At 57.9% G+C, this 14,900-nt stretch overlaps 3 protein-coding genes across 3 annotated transcripts; 2 read left to right on the top strand and 1 right to left on the bottom strand.

Annotated features, from left to right (window-relative positions):
• The first annotated feature begins 1,225 nt into the window (after nucleotides 1-1,225).
• Nucleotides 1,226-4,304, top strand: LOC141915780 (separin-like). The gene is made up of 4 exons (XM_074807649.1): nucleotides 1,226-1,294; nucleotides 2,683-2,783; nucleotides 2,866-3,152; nucleotides 4,151-4,304. Exons 2-4 carry the CDS (start codon nucleotides 2,739-2,741, stop codon nucleotides 4,299-4,301), a joined length of 483 nt encoding a protein of 160 aa, XP_074663750.1. The 5' UTR covers nucleotides 1,226-1,294; nucleotides 2,683-2,738; the 3' UTR covers nucleotides 4,302-4,304.
• A 92-nt stretch (nucleotides 4,305-4,396) lies between these two features.
• On the bottom strand, nucleotides 4,397-4,897 carry LOC141915781 (sodium-driven chloride bicarbonate exchanger-like). Its single transcript, XM_074807650.1, has 2 exons — nucleotides 4,628-4,897; nucleotides 4,397-4,528 (listed from the first exon to the last, which is right to left on the bottom strand). The coding sequence occupies exons 1-2, from the start codon at nucleotides 4,895-4,897 to the stop codon at nucleotides 4,499-4,501; spliced, it is 300 nt and encodes a 99-aa protein (XP_074663751.1). The 3' UTR covers nucleotides 4,397-4,498.
• Nucleotides 4,898-11,255: 6,358 nt separating this feature from the next.
• On the top strand, nucleotides 11,256-12,519 carry LOC141915808 (kelch-like protein 10). Its single transcript, XM_074807683.1, has 2 exons — nucleotides 11,256-11,447; nucleotides 11,952-12,519. Exons 1-2 carry the CDS (start codon nucleotides 11,317-11,319, stop codon nucleotides 12,517-12,519), a joined length of 699 nt encoding a protein of 232 aa, XP_074663784.1. The 5' UTR covers nucleotides 11,256-11,316.
• The last annotated feature ends 2,381 nt before the right edge of the window (nucleotides 12,520-14,900 follow it).

Raw genomic sequence — 14,900 nt, 5'->3', positions numbered from 1 at the left:
GGGCAGCAACCCCCCTTCCCAGCGATGCGGGATGGGTGCTGGGTGTTTTCCTCATCTTTGGTGCCTTAAAACAGCTCCCCCAGTCTCCCGTGGGCCCCTTCCAAAAGTGCATGGGAATCCCAAAGGGGTGTAAAAGGATAATAAATAAGGTGCTGGCCCATTTTTTTTTAATTATTATTTTATTTTCTCCCAGTGCGCTACATTTAGAAATATAGGAATTATTTTTGTTTTGGAGATGCTGAAATAAATATATTTTATTGTAAGAGATGATCTAGTTTGGAAATGCTCCATGTTGTAAATAAAACTGAGGGGAAAAAAAAAAATCCATTAAGCAAACCTGTGTTATTTATCACTTTGAATATTTGTGTGAGTTTTTTTGGTTGGGTTTGTTGTTTTTTTTTTTTTGTAAATTGATTTATTTTGGGTTCATTCTGTGGAACTCAAATAACATAAATTGGTGTTGTCACCTCGTGGGTCCTGACCGTGAAGTGTTGCTGTTGACTGACGGGTTCCACCCGCCACAGCCGTGACTGTCTGATTTCTCTCTTGTCACCATTGACCATAATTGGAAAATAAAACAATAAAAGTCTTTGTTTGTCTCGCTGTACCACTCCGGTGTCTTTTGAAGGGTGGAGTCGGAGGCATTTTTGGAGCTTTTGAAGGGGGTTTTGGAGGTGCTGCTGTGGGGTCATTCATCTCCCTGGGGTCTGGGTCAGGAACTCCGCTCGGGGGAGAGGAGGTTTGGGGAAGAAAACGTGGTTTCAGGCAGAGGGCGGCATCCCGGACCCTCCCGGCTGCAGGTGCCCAGAGCTGGGGCTGTGTCCCGGGTGAAATGTCGCCAGCAGCCGCACGGCCGGCGCTGCCCTGTCACAGGGACCCCCGGCGGCGGGAGCGAAGGGCTGAGGGGGGACGGGCGCGGGACCGGGCTCCTCTGAGGGCAATGGCGCATCCCGACGGTTATGCCGCCTGGGCCGGCAAGGCCGAGCAACCGACACCCGGGGCCGGGGGGTTCCCGCGGGGAGGGAGGGCCCTTGTGACAACCACCCCTCGCACGAGGGTCCTGCACAGCCGCCCCCGTCCCCCGGGTCCCCGCCCACTCGCCGCCATAACACAGCGGTCCCTGCTCGGCCCCGCCTGGCGGGAGGCGCCGTGCGCATGCGCGCCCCGAGGCGGGACTACAACTCCCGGCGTGCCCCGCGCGGGCGGCCAGTGGAGCCGCGCGCTGATTGGCTGCGGCGAATATTTGAAAAGGGCGGGAACCGCCCCCAGACGGTGGCCGCGGAGCAGCGTGAGGGTGAGTGGTGGGGGCTGTGGGCTCTGAGGGGATCGGGGAGTGGGATTGGGGGGGCTGTGGGCACTGAGGGGATCGGGAAGTGGGGCTGGAGGGGCTGTGAGCCTTGAGGGGATTGGGGGGGGGCTGTGGGCTCTGAGGGGATCGGGGAGTCGGGCCGGGGGGGGCCTGCGAACCTTGAGGGGATCGGGGAGTGGAGCTGGGGGGGCTGTGAGCGTTGCGGGGATTGGGGAGTGGGGCTGGGGGGGGCTGTGAGCCTTGAGGGGATCGGGGAGTGGGATTGGGGGGGGCTGTGGACTCTGAGGGGATCGGGGAGTGGGATTGGGGGGGCTGTGAGCCTTGAGGGGATGGGGGAGTGGGGTTCAGGGGGGCTGTGAGCCTTGAGGGGATCAGGGAGTGGGGCCGGGGGGGGCTGTGAGCCTTGAGGGGATCGGGGAGTGGGGTTGGGGGGAGCTGTGAGCCTTGAGGGGATGGGGGAGTGGGGTTGGGGGGAGCTGTGAGCCTTGAGGGGATGGGGGAGTGGGGCTGGGGGCGCTGTGAGCCTTGAGAGGATCAGGGAGAGGGGCTGGGGGAGGCTGTGAGCCTTGAGGGGATCGGGGAGTGGGGCTGGGGAGGGCTGTGAGCCCTGAGGAGATCAGGGAGTGGGGCTGGGGGGACTGTGAGCCTTGCGGGGATCAGGGAGTGGGATTCGGGGGGGCTGTGAGCCTTGAGGGTATCAGGGAGTGGGATTGGGGGGGGCTGTGAGCCTTGAGGGGATCAGGGAGTGGGGCCAGGGGGGGCCTGTGAGCCCTGAGGGGGTTGGGGAGTGGGCTTGGGGGGGCTGTGGCCTCTGAGGGGATTGGGGAGTGGGGCTGGGGGGGCTGTGAGCCTTGTGGGGATCGGGGAGTGGGATTGGGGGGGCTGTGGTCTCTGAGGGAATCGGGGTGTGGGGCTGGGGGCCACTGTGAGCCTTGAGGGGATGGGGGAGTGGGGTTCAGGGGGGCTGTGAGCCTTGAGGTGATTGGGGAGTGGGGCTGGGGGGGGCTGTGAGCCCTGAGGGGATCGGGGAATGGGGCGGGGGGGGGGCTGCGAACCTTGAGGGAATCGAGGTGTGGGGCTGGGGGGAGCTGTGAGCCTTGAGAGGATCGGGGAGTGGGCCCAGGGGGGGCTGTGAGCCCTGAGGGGATCAGGGAGTGGGATTGGGGGGGGCTCTGGTCCCTCTCGGGGTTGGGGAGTGGATCTTCGGGTCCTGGGTGCACTGGGGAGTGGGGCTGGGGGTTCCCAGGGAGCTGGAGAATGGGGGGGGGGGGGGGGGGGGCACGCTGTGAGCATTGAGGGGGAGCCTGGGGAGTGGCTCTGGGAGTTCTCTGCGAGCTGTGGGGGGGTCTCACACCTTTCCCTTCCTGGCCCAGTCGCCAGCCTGGTGTCACACCCGAAGCTCCTCTGAGGAGCTGATTTTGCTGCTGCGATGCAGAGCTGGGAGGGCACAGAGGAGCTGCTGGCCGAGCTGGGGGTGAGCAGGGGACCGGGGGGGGAGCTCTGCTGGCGGGGGGGAATCCCTCCCCCGGGGCGCCCTGACACCCTCCCCTCCCCAGGAACGCCTCTCGTGCTCCCTGGAAGATGCCTCCGACAGCAGCCAGGCCTCCCGCCTGCGGAAGAGCCAGGTCTGTGACCAAGTCCTGTGGATTTGCATCGAGCAGATGGCCCAGCCCGGGGGCTGCCCGCCCCAGGTCACCAGCCTGGTGGCCGTAGCCGAGGCAGCATGCCAGGGCTACCTGAGAGCCGTGCCACAGCCTGCTCCCCTCTGTCTGGAGAAGATCCGCTACCACCTGCTGAGGACCACGGCCGGCCAGGGGAGCGACGATGCCTGCTGGAGCAGCAGGTACCAGAGCTTGGGTTGAGCTCCCCTGCGGCCCCTTCCCTCCCTGCCAGACCTCCCTGGGTGTAGCTGGGGCCCTGCAGCTGAAACTGCAGCTCGGTGACCTGGCCCAGGGCACCGGCTGTGCCCAGGCTGTCCCCCAGCACTGCACAGGGCTCTGCCCAGGAGGCAGCTCTCCAGGGCTGGCAAGGGAGCATTGAGGGGGTTGGGACAGGGGGATGCTCCGGGATGTGCTGGGGAAGGCCGGGGGAGCTGTCCCTGGGCGCCCTGGGGAGGGGCGGGGGCAGGCAGTGGGGTGGGGATGGGGGATGTCCTGGGGGTATTGGGGTGGGGGCTGGGGGATGCACTGGGGACACTGGGGAGGGGGCCGGGGATGAGCCCAGCAGATGCTGGAGGAAGCAGCGAGGATGCACTGGGGGGGCACTGGGAGGGTCTGGGTGGTTCCTCCCCCGTGCACCTTGGAATGTCCCCTGGTCCCTGTCCCAGTGTGTCCCTGTGCTGTCATCGTTCCTGGGTGCTGGCCCTGCCTGGCCCCTGGCCCTGCAGCGGTGATGAGCTCCAGGCCACTGCTGGGGACCCTCCTGGTCACCCTCCCCCTGTGCTGGCTGCCACCAGGGACAGGGACATCCCCCCCCATGCACAGGGGGGTGCAGGTCCACAGGCCACCCCCCTCAGGGGCCACAGGCAGTCCCCAGACCTGTCCCCGTGTGGCCGTGGTTCGCTTCTGCCACTGCCTGGCCAGGGGCCAGGAGGCCACAGCTCACACCAGGGGGGACCCGGCAGCCTGGGGACCCCCGGGAAGGGTGGCAGGGGTGGGGGATCACCCCCTCAGGGCCTGCAGCACCCCAGAGACCCTACAACAAGGTGTAGCATCAACTGTTTTATTATTGGTGCGGTGTCTGTGGGTGTGTCCCCATCATCCCCATCCTGCTCCCCCGGCCGGTCAGGGTCCTGCCTGCCCCTGGGGATGTAACATGGTTGTTTCCAACGTCTCATCCCAGGTATCAAATCCAGAAGGAGCCGGCCTGCAAGAAACATTTCACACAGCAACCCGTGAGGACAGGAACTGATGCCACCAAGCGCACCAGCACAAGGCACAGGGGGGCCGGAGAACCAAAGCTCAGCGTAAGCACGAGAGGTTGTGCTGGCTGACGAGTTTTGGGAGGCAAACCTGAGAGCTGCAGAGCAACAGCTCCAAGCAAAGGCTCCTGATGGTGCTTCCAGCCCCGAGCCCCCAGCAAGCGTTACCTCTTCCCCTTCGGCTTCATTCTTGGCACCGTCCAAGAACTTCCCTTCTGGCATAAAGTCATCCAGAAAGCTGAGCTCTCGCTTCGAGAAGCAGAAATCCATCATTTCCGGACAAAAACGAGAGCCAAAACCTTCACGAGGAAGAGGGAAGATGCGGTGAGGCCAGAGATGAGGCTACATCTCCCTCCAGCGCTGCAAACATCCCGCTGCCAAGCGGCACTGGCTCTTACCATCATGGGGAAGATGACGGCGGCACGGGACACCTTGATGGCCCAGAGCAGGACGAGGCAGATCAGCTGGATCACGGTGAATAAATGCACCTTTCGCAAGGGGACGTGCCACAGGTAGATGAAATTCGGCTGGTGGTCCAGTGGCATCCAAAACAGCTTCAGGCGGTCAAAGAACTGCAAAATAAAAGTGAGAAGTGGCCACCTTGGGAGTGCGGGAAGTTTCTGGCCCTGTTGAGATGTGGGGGCAGTTTTCAGGACCTCGCGTGCCATGAGAAATCCTGGATCCCACTATGTTCCTCCTGGGAGCAGCACCCACTTCCCCTTCACTCCATCTATAAACCAGCTTCCCATGAGGGCTGCCCACCAAATTGCCATTATTCCACGCTGGTCTATTAACAGCCTTTTGTGGCCCACGGAATCCCCCCCAGCAAGGACTTCCACCAGTGGGAGAAACTGCCTTCCCTTTGCACTGAATTCCCCCATTTTCACGGAGGTGAAATACCAGGGAGCCGACACGCCGCACAAGATTCCGTACCTGAATTCCTCTGAGCGATGACACACCCATGTAGAGAAAGACACCGTAAAGCACTGGCATTGGTATAAACTGAAAACAAAGAATGCAGTCATTTGGGGGTTTAAATTGCATTTTCAGTATTACCCCTCTCTTCTACAGGCACTGCCTAAAATTGCCTAAAGCTTTCCACTTTCCACAGGGTTAGAGGTGTGTCGGATTCTCCCCATCGGATCACAAAGATCATCAAGCCCGTGACCCTCTGCTCTCGTATCCCCAGAAACTTGGGTTGTTCTCCCGGAGCTGAGCACTCGGACTCTACTTTGAGGCTGTTCACGTGGGTGATGGACAGGACGGTCGCAGCCACAAACCAGGGCAGCCCCATCACGGAGCAGACCCCAAGCATCACGGCCACGATGAAAAGGTCCAGGTGGTACCCGCATCCTTTCTGCAGGGAGCAAAACAAGAGATACAGCATCCCGCGGCACAAGAGCCAGGACAGCGTCGCAAGTCAGGCTCAAACCCTACTTGAGCACAAGCCAACTGCTTGAAAGTTTAAAACAAGAATTGGAAACCACTAAGGATGTAGCCAGCCTCTGCGCAAGCACCTTGCAGCCAGATCTGGCAGGAGTTCAGACAAAGTGGGTTTGGAGAGACTGGTTTTTTCATTCATAAAGAAATTTCCGCCACTTGCCAGTACGATGTGACTCTGAGTTACCCCTGGCAGCGCATCAAAACAATTCCTTCCCCCAGCTGCTGCCGACATTTTAAAACAAAAACGCGCTTCCATATTGCTCTAAGACTTCTTTGGGGCTCCAAAAGATTGCTCATCTGAACTCCCCTGTCATCCTCTCCCTGCGTCATCATGAATTCAGGAGAGCATCCTGCCCCGCAGCCTGACGTTGTCCCAAAGCAAGGACGGGATCCCAACCATGAAGTCCATGAGCACCATGATGACGATGGTGAGGAAAACAGCAAAGTCACTTACTGTGGACCGTACCTGGGGCAAGAAACCAGAGCTGAGAGAGGCATCGCAAACGGGGCCCTAACACGAGGTGGAAGAGTTGGGGACATCAACAACGTGAGGGCTGGTTAACAAACCCCCCCCCCTCTGCAGACATGCAGCCAAATCCCTTGGTTAGGTGCTGCTGCTGTGCTTGTCCCTGGGAGATCTGGCGTTTAATTGGGTGGAAAAGGGCTGTTTGGATTCAGACCTTTAAAAAAAAAAAATTAAGAAATAAGGAAACAGATGTCTGCCACTACAGCCACGCTCCCCGCTCAAATGGGAATAAGGCACCGAGGCACCGCTTGTTCCTCATTTGAACCAACTTTCCCCTTGAGCACATGATGTACAGAAGCAGATCTCCTGCAGGTGACTCAGCTTCTCCAGAGCCTTGTAGATGAAGATGAGGCAGATGAGGGAGGCGAAGGCTTCATCGGTGAAGCGGGTGATGTAGCACACCAGAGAGCTGGTGTCAGTGGCCACCAGCACTATGCAGAAGAGGCCTCTGTGTGCTGCCTCCTCTAGGCACGGCCCTAAAAACACGGACTTGTAGGAGCTTTTTCTTCCCATACCCAAATAAAACAGCTCATAACATCACCTATATTGTACACAACGTGAGGCGGGAAGTATTTACTACAGGGAGAGAGAGATGAGGGTTTCAGACCAGAAAAACAAACCTCCTGCTTCCTTCCTGTTGTTCCTTTCTAAAAACGAAGAGGGATTTCCAAACTGGGTGAGAAAAAAAAAAAAACCAAACCCTGCACTTCTTATCACAGCCAGTTTCGGTCTCCAAACGCGATACCTGCAGGACTCACTAGATGGCACTTGGCCACAAGACATGGCCACCAACAACCTCCAAAGGCCCTCAGCAGCCTGCAAGGGCAAAGCTTCATCTTCAGCCCTTCCAGGCTCCAGCTTCCCTTGGTGCAAGGGCACTTCCCACCAAACACACCGTTTTTCCCCTTGCAAAAGCCAAGGGCTGAGAGCTGACGCCCTCCTCGCCTGAAGTACCACCGCCGGCGCTGCACCAAGAGCAGCTGTGCCTTAAAAGCCGAAGGAGAACTACAGGGGCAAACAGAAAAAAGTCCTTTGGCTTCTCTTTTCCCCTTGCCACCGGGGCTGCGGAAGGGCATTGCCAGGATTACTGTGTTCAAAGCAAGAAAATCCCAGCCACTGGGTGTCACACTTGGGTCACAACTGCGACTGTGAAAGGGCCTCCTGGAAGCACTTGGTGGCACCGGTTAACTTGGTGGGCAAGAGGATAAAATGCTCCTGTCTGGAGATGAGTTTGCTGGTCCCCGAGTACTCATTTCAGACTGTGCACTAGATTCACAGACTTTAATCATTATATCTCCTTTAAAACAAAATAGGCCCCCAGGTGACTTGTGCGGGCAGAGATGATTACAGCTACAGCACAGACACAGCGCTGAGGTCAGAGAAACGACAGCCCATCTCTGCTCTACCCAGTCTGGCTCAGCCGGTGAATTTACACCTCCCTCACGTCCAGAACAGCTCCTGTAACCCCCAGAAGAAGGGAAATGGCAGATTCACCTGTTAAAGCTCTTCCCCTTCCTGTGAGCAATGGGACCAGTCACTGGACCAGAGACAGAGAGCCCGTCCCTGCTGCAGCCCCCAGCTCCTGAAGGTCATCTAAGGAGACCTGGGGGTCCAAATTTTGCCTCTTCTGAATCACAAGTACCGAGGGATTTCTGCCAGGCCGAGCAGCTCCCACCGCATCTCCTGGCTGTGCTGGGTCCATTGACCTAACTGGGAGGGACTGTTCAAAACCTGCCCCAGGGACCCAGAGATTCCCCAGCGGGTGGGGGCGGGGCTGTGCAAATGAGGGACCCCAACAGCTGCTGTCACCCCGCTGCCATCCCTCAGCCCTCACAGCACCGACTGCTGCAACACACCAACCCCTCGCGGGGTGACGCCCCTCCCTGCTCACCTCAAGGACACAAGCTCTGGGGACAGCATGGGCTGGAACCTGGATGTGGCGTCCTGGCTCCTAGAGGGTGAGATGTGCACGGTCATCTCTGCTGAGAGAGAAAAAACCGGCATTAGAAACCCTCCACCTGACACAACAAGAGCTTTAACTCAGTTAAACCAGACACAGATGCTTCTATGAACTTCTGACCCTAGGTTTTAAGAACAATACACACTTTACACTACTATGATTAATTGGAAGAAATCACACTAGATAATCTGAATGGCACTTGAAAGAGGGTTTAATGTTTAAGCAAGCTGGGAGGGGATTTTGTCAGCCAGGAATCCATCAGCAAGCACTTGGATCTTCAAGGGAACCCCTTTTTGTAACATTGAATGGAGATTTTTAATTATAAAGCCATTCACTCCAAAAAGGAGGAGATTATTCACTGTATCTAGCACACAGCTATTCACACACATCCTATTTTTTAATTTTTCTTTTTAATTAAAAAAACCCCAAGTGCCACTGAACAGTATTCCAGATGGAAGGCAAGTGTCGGTAATCCTTCCAGAAATACTGGCAGCTCAAAGCAATTGTCCTCCTGCCTCACAGAGCATCCCCAAAGAAGACTGAGCTCCCCAACAGGTCTTGCCCGGCTGCAGTCCCTCCCCAGGAAGCCCAAAGACAAACATGATGCTGTGATGACCCACAGGGACACCGTGGGACATGGCAGGGACATGGGGACGGCCTCACATGGGGAGACTGGGAGAGCTGGTGGCTCCCGACGCATGTTGTGATGATGGGGATGAGCTGGTGGAGACTGGGGACATGGAGGGACACAGAGAAGGACACAGGGGGTTTACAGCAGCCCTGGGTGACCAGGACAGGCTGGTGACATCCCCCAGAGGAAGGGACACCACTCCCCAGACTCACATATTTCTCCAGGTAGAGGGTGGGGTTGTCCATCAGAGCCTTCACCATCCCCATGAGGTAGATGAGCAGCACCAGGTTGTTCTGCACTATGTTAACATGGACCTGGGGGAAAGGGGGGCACCAAAAAGTGTGTGTGGGCCACCCCACCTTTGGGACACACCTGTGTCACCCTACATGTTGGGGACACCCCTGGGACTCACCCCCTACCAGATGAAGGTGCTGAAACGTGGAAGCATCCGATAGAGACCGGGGTCAGCGGCGATGCTCTGGAGGAGAGCTTGATGGGGGGGGGGGGAACACACATGGGGATATCACCCCAAGGGACAAGGGGACACCCCAAGTGACGTGGCAGGGGGGTGGGGACATGGTGGTGGGGCAACAGGGATCCATAAATACGATATTGAAGGTGGGAGGAGAGCGAGAGGCCACCAACCCAAGAGGTCAGTGTTGAGCTGGGGACACCAGGATGTCCCCAAAAAAGGGGTTGGGGACCCCCTGAGATTTTGGGGACACGGGGGGGGACACTGATGGCGCGTTTGGCCTGGCAGGAGCCCACGCAGGCCTCGGGGATCTCCTTGTAGCAGAGCTGCTGCTCTACCCAGAGCTCGTGGGCTCGGGGCTTGGGGTTTGAGGCGCAGCGGGGTCCCCTCCAGCAAGGGCCCCTCCTTCTCCTGCCCTGCAGTACGGCTCGGGCCAGCGGTGAGTGAGGCCGGCGGGGGGGAAGGCTGGGCCGGACAAGGGCCGGGGCAGAAGCTCTGGCTCCTGAGGGGGGTTTCTACAGCCGGGGCGAGGGCACAGCTGCTGCGGGGAGCGCCTGGGGCAGGGCAGGTGCTGCCCTCGGGGCTGGGCACAGGGATGCCGGGGCTGCCAGCCACGGCCAGTGCCCGGGGGCTGTGGGGAGATGTCCCTGTCCCTGCAGCGCTCACCACCCTCCCCCTTACTGCCTCTCAGCTCCCTTGGCCCCTTTCCCACCCGGCCCCAGCCCTGGCATATTCTCCCCTGCTGCTCCAGCCACCACCTCCCTCCCACCCAGCCCCACTGAGCCCCTCTCCCCCTCCTCCTCCAGACCATGGCTGTGGGACTCACACGCATCCTGACCCTGCTGAGCATCGCGCAATACGCCCTGAGAGCTGGTGACCGGGAAGATGCGGCCACACAAGAGCTCCTGCGGCAGCGCAAGGAGCAGCAGGAGATGACCTGGCTGATGGAGAAGATGGAGCAGAGCAGCCAGGAGCGGCGCGGCCTCGCTCCGGAAGGCCTGCTCCTCGCTGCCTGCCAGCACTGGTGGTTCTGGGCCTCCGCCGATGCCCTGCTCGTGCTTTTTGGGCTCTACTGGCTGCCCAGGCAGAGCAGCGCTGACGGTGACAGCGGCAGCCAGTGGGGAAGCTCCAGCGGTGCCGAGGAGCAGAGAGAGGAGGATGAGGCCTGGGAGGGCAAAGCAGAGCCCAGTGGCACCTTGGGTGGAGACAAGCCTCTGGATAAGGCAGGGACCTCTGCTGCACCTGCCAAGCCCTCCCCAAGAACTTTCTGACGGGGCCGCATCCAGCCTTGGGACAGGGCAGCGCCTACGAGTGCCCCCAGAACAACATCCCCAAGCGCCTCCTGCTCGCGCCCCTGAGACCACCCCTCGGGCACCCCACGCTCACAGTTGTGCTCCTCCTGCTTGGAGGCGCAGGATCTACCCCAAGTAAATACCCAATAAATGAGCTTGTTTTAAGAAATCCTGTGTCTGTGAGCATCCGGGCAGCACTTTGTTGGGGAATGTCACCCCTTGGCTCCATCTCTGCTCTGTAACAAACAGATGAAGTTTGTTCTTGAACTTACGTTTGCAGTGGTTACACTTAGACATTTAGTGCCTCCTTCTCTTCTCTCTCTTCTGGTGGTCTCCACATCCCCTCCTCCCCACTTCCTTTCTCACGGTGCCAACCACCCCTGTCCTTGCTCCAAAGGCCGCCGCTGAAATCAGCTGTTCTATCCCTGGGTCTGGCTTTTTCTGGCTGCCGGGCATCTGGCTGAGATCAGCCCACCACAAGTGGTTCCCTTCTTTTCCTCAGGGAAAGAGCACAGAAGGCACAAACAAAAGTAATCGTATTAGTAGTGAGCAGAGTACCAGTAGGCAAGGATCTCTGAAATTCCGTGATGTGCTGAGAATCTAGAAAATGTCTCTTCATCCTCAAAAAGAGAATTAATGAGCTGTGTAGTGCTGGAGGGACAGGACAAAGCCTGCAGAAGCACCTTCCACTGCCTCGGGCTGCAGCAGGGGTGACAGCTCGGCACCCACAGGCTCTTCGTCCTCACACCCGGAGAGGCAGGTGATGGAGATGGCTTGTGCCAGCTTCAGCGATCTCTGCCTGGAGGGGACAGTCTGTGACGTGACCATCAGTATGGACGGCGTCGAGTCCGAGGCTCACAAGATTGTCCCCTGTAGCTGCAGCGACTATTTCAGGCCAGTGCTGGACGCAGGAGGGGATGGGGACAGACGGCATTTCCTGGCCTGGGTCACAGTGCCTGGGGGTATCTCCAGCGCTTCCCCCAGCACTAAGCTCTCACCCAGCAGCTCCCGTGGTCCTGGTCCCTCCCTGGGCACCAGAATTCATCCCAGCCCAGGACCTCCCAGCAGCTCTGAGGCAGTGCCTGACGAGCCCCGAGGCGGTGCCAGGCTCACCCGCCCTCGGGCTCCAGGTTTTCCTTCCCCACACGACGCCGTTACTCGCTGCTGCTCTTGCTGAAGTGAGGGGACCCCTTGCCCTGTCGCTCTCTGGCCGCAGCTGGAGGTTGTGACTCCTTTTTCAGCCCCCAGCTCGTCAAACAGGCACTAACCCACTCCCCGGCCTCCAGCATGGCTACATTGCCCACGCTGGTGCCCGGGGAAGGCAGCCCAGGGGATCATGGGGTCCAGGCTTAACCCAGCAAAGCTGTTTTTTCCCCCATTGCTGCTTTGGTTTTTCAGGGCTTTGTTCAACGCCGAGAAGACAGTATATAAAATCCCCGGCACATCACCCGACACGATGAGGCTCATCATCGCCTATGCCTACACCGGGACAGCGCCGGTCACGGCCGACAGCATGGAAGCTTTGCTGATCGCAGCAGAGCAGTTCAATGACACGGGCATCGTCGGGCTGTGCTGCGAGTTCCTCCAATCCCAGCTCTGCTTGGAAAATTGCATCAGCATCTGGAGGCTCACGGGGTGTTACCGCTGCCCCGCCCTGCGAGACACGGCTGACGTGTTCATCCTCTGTCACTTCGCAGAGGTGACCCGGGGGTCCACGGAGCTGCTCGACCTCTCCGTCCCCGGGATCAGGCTCCTCGTCGAGCAGGCCGAGCGCGGCAGGACACGAGCCGAGGCTGTCGAGAGGTGGGTCGCTCATGACCCGCCGAGCCGCCGGCAGTGCTGCGCACCAGCCACAGCGCCGCTCCCCAGTGCTGCCATAACGCGGCAGCGATCCCAGACAACGTCTTTTCTCCTGTTTTTCTCTACTTTGCTGAATTTCACCTCTTTGACCCACACTGGAACATGACATGATAAGTCCATATGGTGGTTTCTGTTGTGTGGGATTTTTTTCCCTTCTTTTAAATCAACTAGAACACACCCCATGAGAGGAATAATTGCTTGGAGGTTTGGTAGGTTGTTCTTGTGTATTTGTGCCATGACAAGCAGCACCTTCCACTATCAGGTTACAACCCTTTCTCCACTGGTGCCTCTGGTAGCAACCACAGCAATCCTCACTGCACACAGCCTGAGCTTTCTCCTGAAAAGCCCGTGGGGTAACACAGGGAAAACACAACGATAACGGCTTGAACACTCCTCACTGGCCGAGAATTCGGTCGCAGTCTCAAGAGATGGTCTGTATTTCCTTTTCTCAGAGTGTTTACAAACCCCTGAATCTCCAGTGTCGCCGTCAGTCAAAGCCGGCGAGAGGCCCCACTGCCGGCCCTTGGAGAAAGCCAGAGCAGGGACCAAACCCAGCCCAGGTCAGCAGGGGAAGCCCAGGAGATCACAACAGACCCAGATGCCGAGTTACTAACAGACCTGGCAAACCCATCACTGCCCTGTCATAGAGTCACAGGGTGGTTTGGGCTGGAAGGGACCTCAAAGCCCATCCAGTCCCACTCCCTGCCCCGGGCAGGGCCACCTTCCACTAGCCCAGGTTGCCCAAAGCCCCGTCCAACCTGGCCTTGAACCCTTCCAGGGAGGGGGCAGCCACAGCTTCTCTGGGCAACCTGTGCCAGGGCCTCCCCACCCTCACAGGGAAGAATTTCTGCCTTAGATCTGACCTAAATCTCCCCTCTTTCAGTTTAAAACTGTCACCACTCGTCCTATCCCTACACTCCTGATAACGAGTCCCTCCCCCCTTTCCTGTAGCCCCTTTCAGCCCTGGGAGGCCGCTCTAAGGTCTCCCCGGAGCCTTCCCTTCTCCAGCTGAACCCCCCAACTCTCTCAGCCTGTCCTCACAGGGGGGTGCTCCAGCCCCCCCGAGCATCTTCGTGGCCTCCTCTGGCCCCACTTGAGCTGGGGGACCCCCTCTGGGGGCCCAGAGCTGGACCCAGCACTGCAGGGGGGTCTCCCCAGAGTGGAGCAGAGGGGGAGAATCCCCCCCCTCGCCCTGCTGCCCACACTGCTCTGGGTGCAGCCCAGCACACAGGTGGCTTTCTGGGCTGCGAGTGCACATTGCTGGCTCACAGTCACTGTCCATGACAAGCTTGGTTTCTTACATGAAATGTGTCTTTAAGTCATTTAATCTTTCTATAGTCATTTCCCCATCTACAAAGGCACATAACAAACCTTACTGTCCTTTATAAAGTGCTTTGCCCTCTATGGATGAGAAGGACTGTATGAAAAAAGTCACATTTTTATCACTATTGTTCCTATTAACCTAAGATCGGCAAGACGATTTGTCAAATGATGGGTTTAATAACACATACTTATCAAAAGTAAGTAGTGCCGCTGGCAGAAAAGCCCCATATACTGCTTGCTACAGTTGATCATATTGACAAAAACAAGGCTTGTTTAATACAGAAATGTTCCTGATAAATTCTTGAACTTCCCCACAGAGCAAAAGCTTTGTATAATCCCTTAAGGAGGAGCAGAAGAGCAACCCAGGACGGACACTACCCAATTTAAAGTTGATACGATTCAGGGGTCACCCATCACAAGCGTGAAAACACATCCGACACGTTTTCCCCGCAGGAGCTCCATGAGCACAGACGGCACCAACAACCTCTTCCACTGCTTTCAGCACGTGGAGAAAGAAACACCCAGATTTGGATAAATCCATCAGCAGCCCGGCTGTTCAGGAAAAGCCAGGCTGCCAAACTCACTGTCGAGAGAAGCAACGGGCTAAGGCAGTCAGAGGGTGAGCGTGGACGTTACAAACTGCTGCTATGAACCGCTCCGCTGTGAAATCCAGTCGATGTACAGCCTGTGACTGGGTTCATCACGCTGTGCTTGTGCCACATCGAAGAGAGGAGCTGAGAAGATGTAAAACCAAGGGAGGAGGTGTTGCTTTCACAGCTAAGCTGCTGAATTGGGGAAGATACATGGACCTTCGGTGCCCTTAATCTGTGAGCAGAGCAAATTTTTACACTTACTGAATCAAACCGTACACACCACACAGCTTTATACCTTGAGCTCAGTTTCTGACCGAGTCATGTTCACCACTAAGTGCAGCCAGATTTCTTTATCATCAGGCACGATGGACAGCACTTGCCATCTTCAAAGCACACACCGATGTGAAGGGATGTTGCCTGCAGGAAACGAGACCAGGGACACCCAGCACAGTGACTGCAATGCCAAAACAAGCAGTGACACGGGGTGGGAACAGCTGGCCAGGGAGCAGCCCTGCAGGAACAGGCCTGGGAGCTGCAGGGAATCAGGAGCTGGATGTACACCGTGTCTCAT

The sequence above is a fragment of the Strix aluco genome, chromosome 27, assembly GCF_031877795.1.
Source record: "Strix aluco isolate bStrAlu1 chromosome 27, bStrAlu1.hap1, whole genome shotgun sequence".
Taxonomy (NCBI): Eukaryota; Metazoa; Chordata; class Aves; order Strigiformes; family Strigidae; genus Strix; species Strix aluco.
This window is presented reverse-complemented; position numbering and strand designations above follow the sequence as displayed.

Bases quoted from the DNA above. Each gene is read 5' to 3' on its own strand.
- LOC141915780 (XM_074807649.1), top strand. From the start codon at position 2,739: ATGCAGAGCTGGGAGGGCACAGAGGAGCTGCTGGCCGAGCTGGGG. The intron at 2,784-2,865 runs GTGAGCAGGGGA...TCCCCTCCCCAG, and splicing joins AGCTGCTGGCCGAGCTGGGG to GAACGCCTCTCGTGCTCCCT. The intron at 3,153-4,150 runs GTACCAGAGCTT...GTCTCATCCCAG, and splicing joins GATGCCTGCTGGAGCAGCAG to GTATCAAATCCAGAAGGAGC.
- LOC141915781 (XM_074807650.1), bottom strand. From the start codon at position 4,897: ATGGCACGCGAGGTCCTGAAAACTGCCCCCACATCTCAACAGGGCCAG. The intron at 4,529-4,627 runs GTAAGAGCCAGT...TTCCTCGTGAAG, and splicing joins CCGTCATCTTCCCCATGATG to GTTTTGGCTCTCGTTTTTGT.
- LOC141915808 (XM_074807683.1), top strand. From the start codon at position 11,317: ATGGAGATGGCTTGTGCCAGCTTCAGCGATCTCTGCCTGGAGGGGACA. The intron at 11,448-11,951 runs GCCAGTGCTGGA...TTGGTTTTTCAG, and splicing joins AGCTGCAGCGACTATTTCAG to GGCTTTGTTCAACGCCGAGA.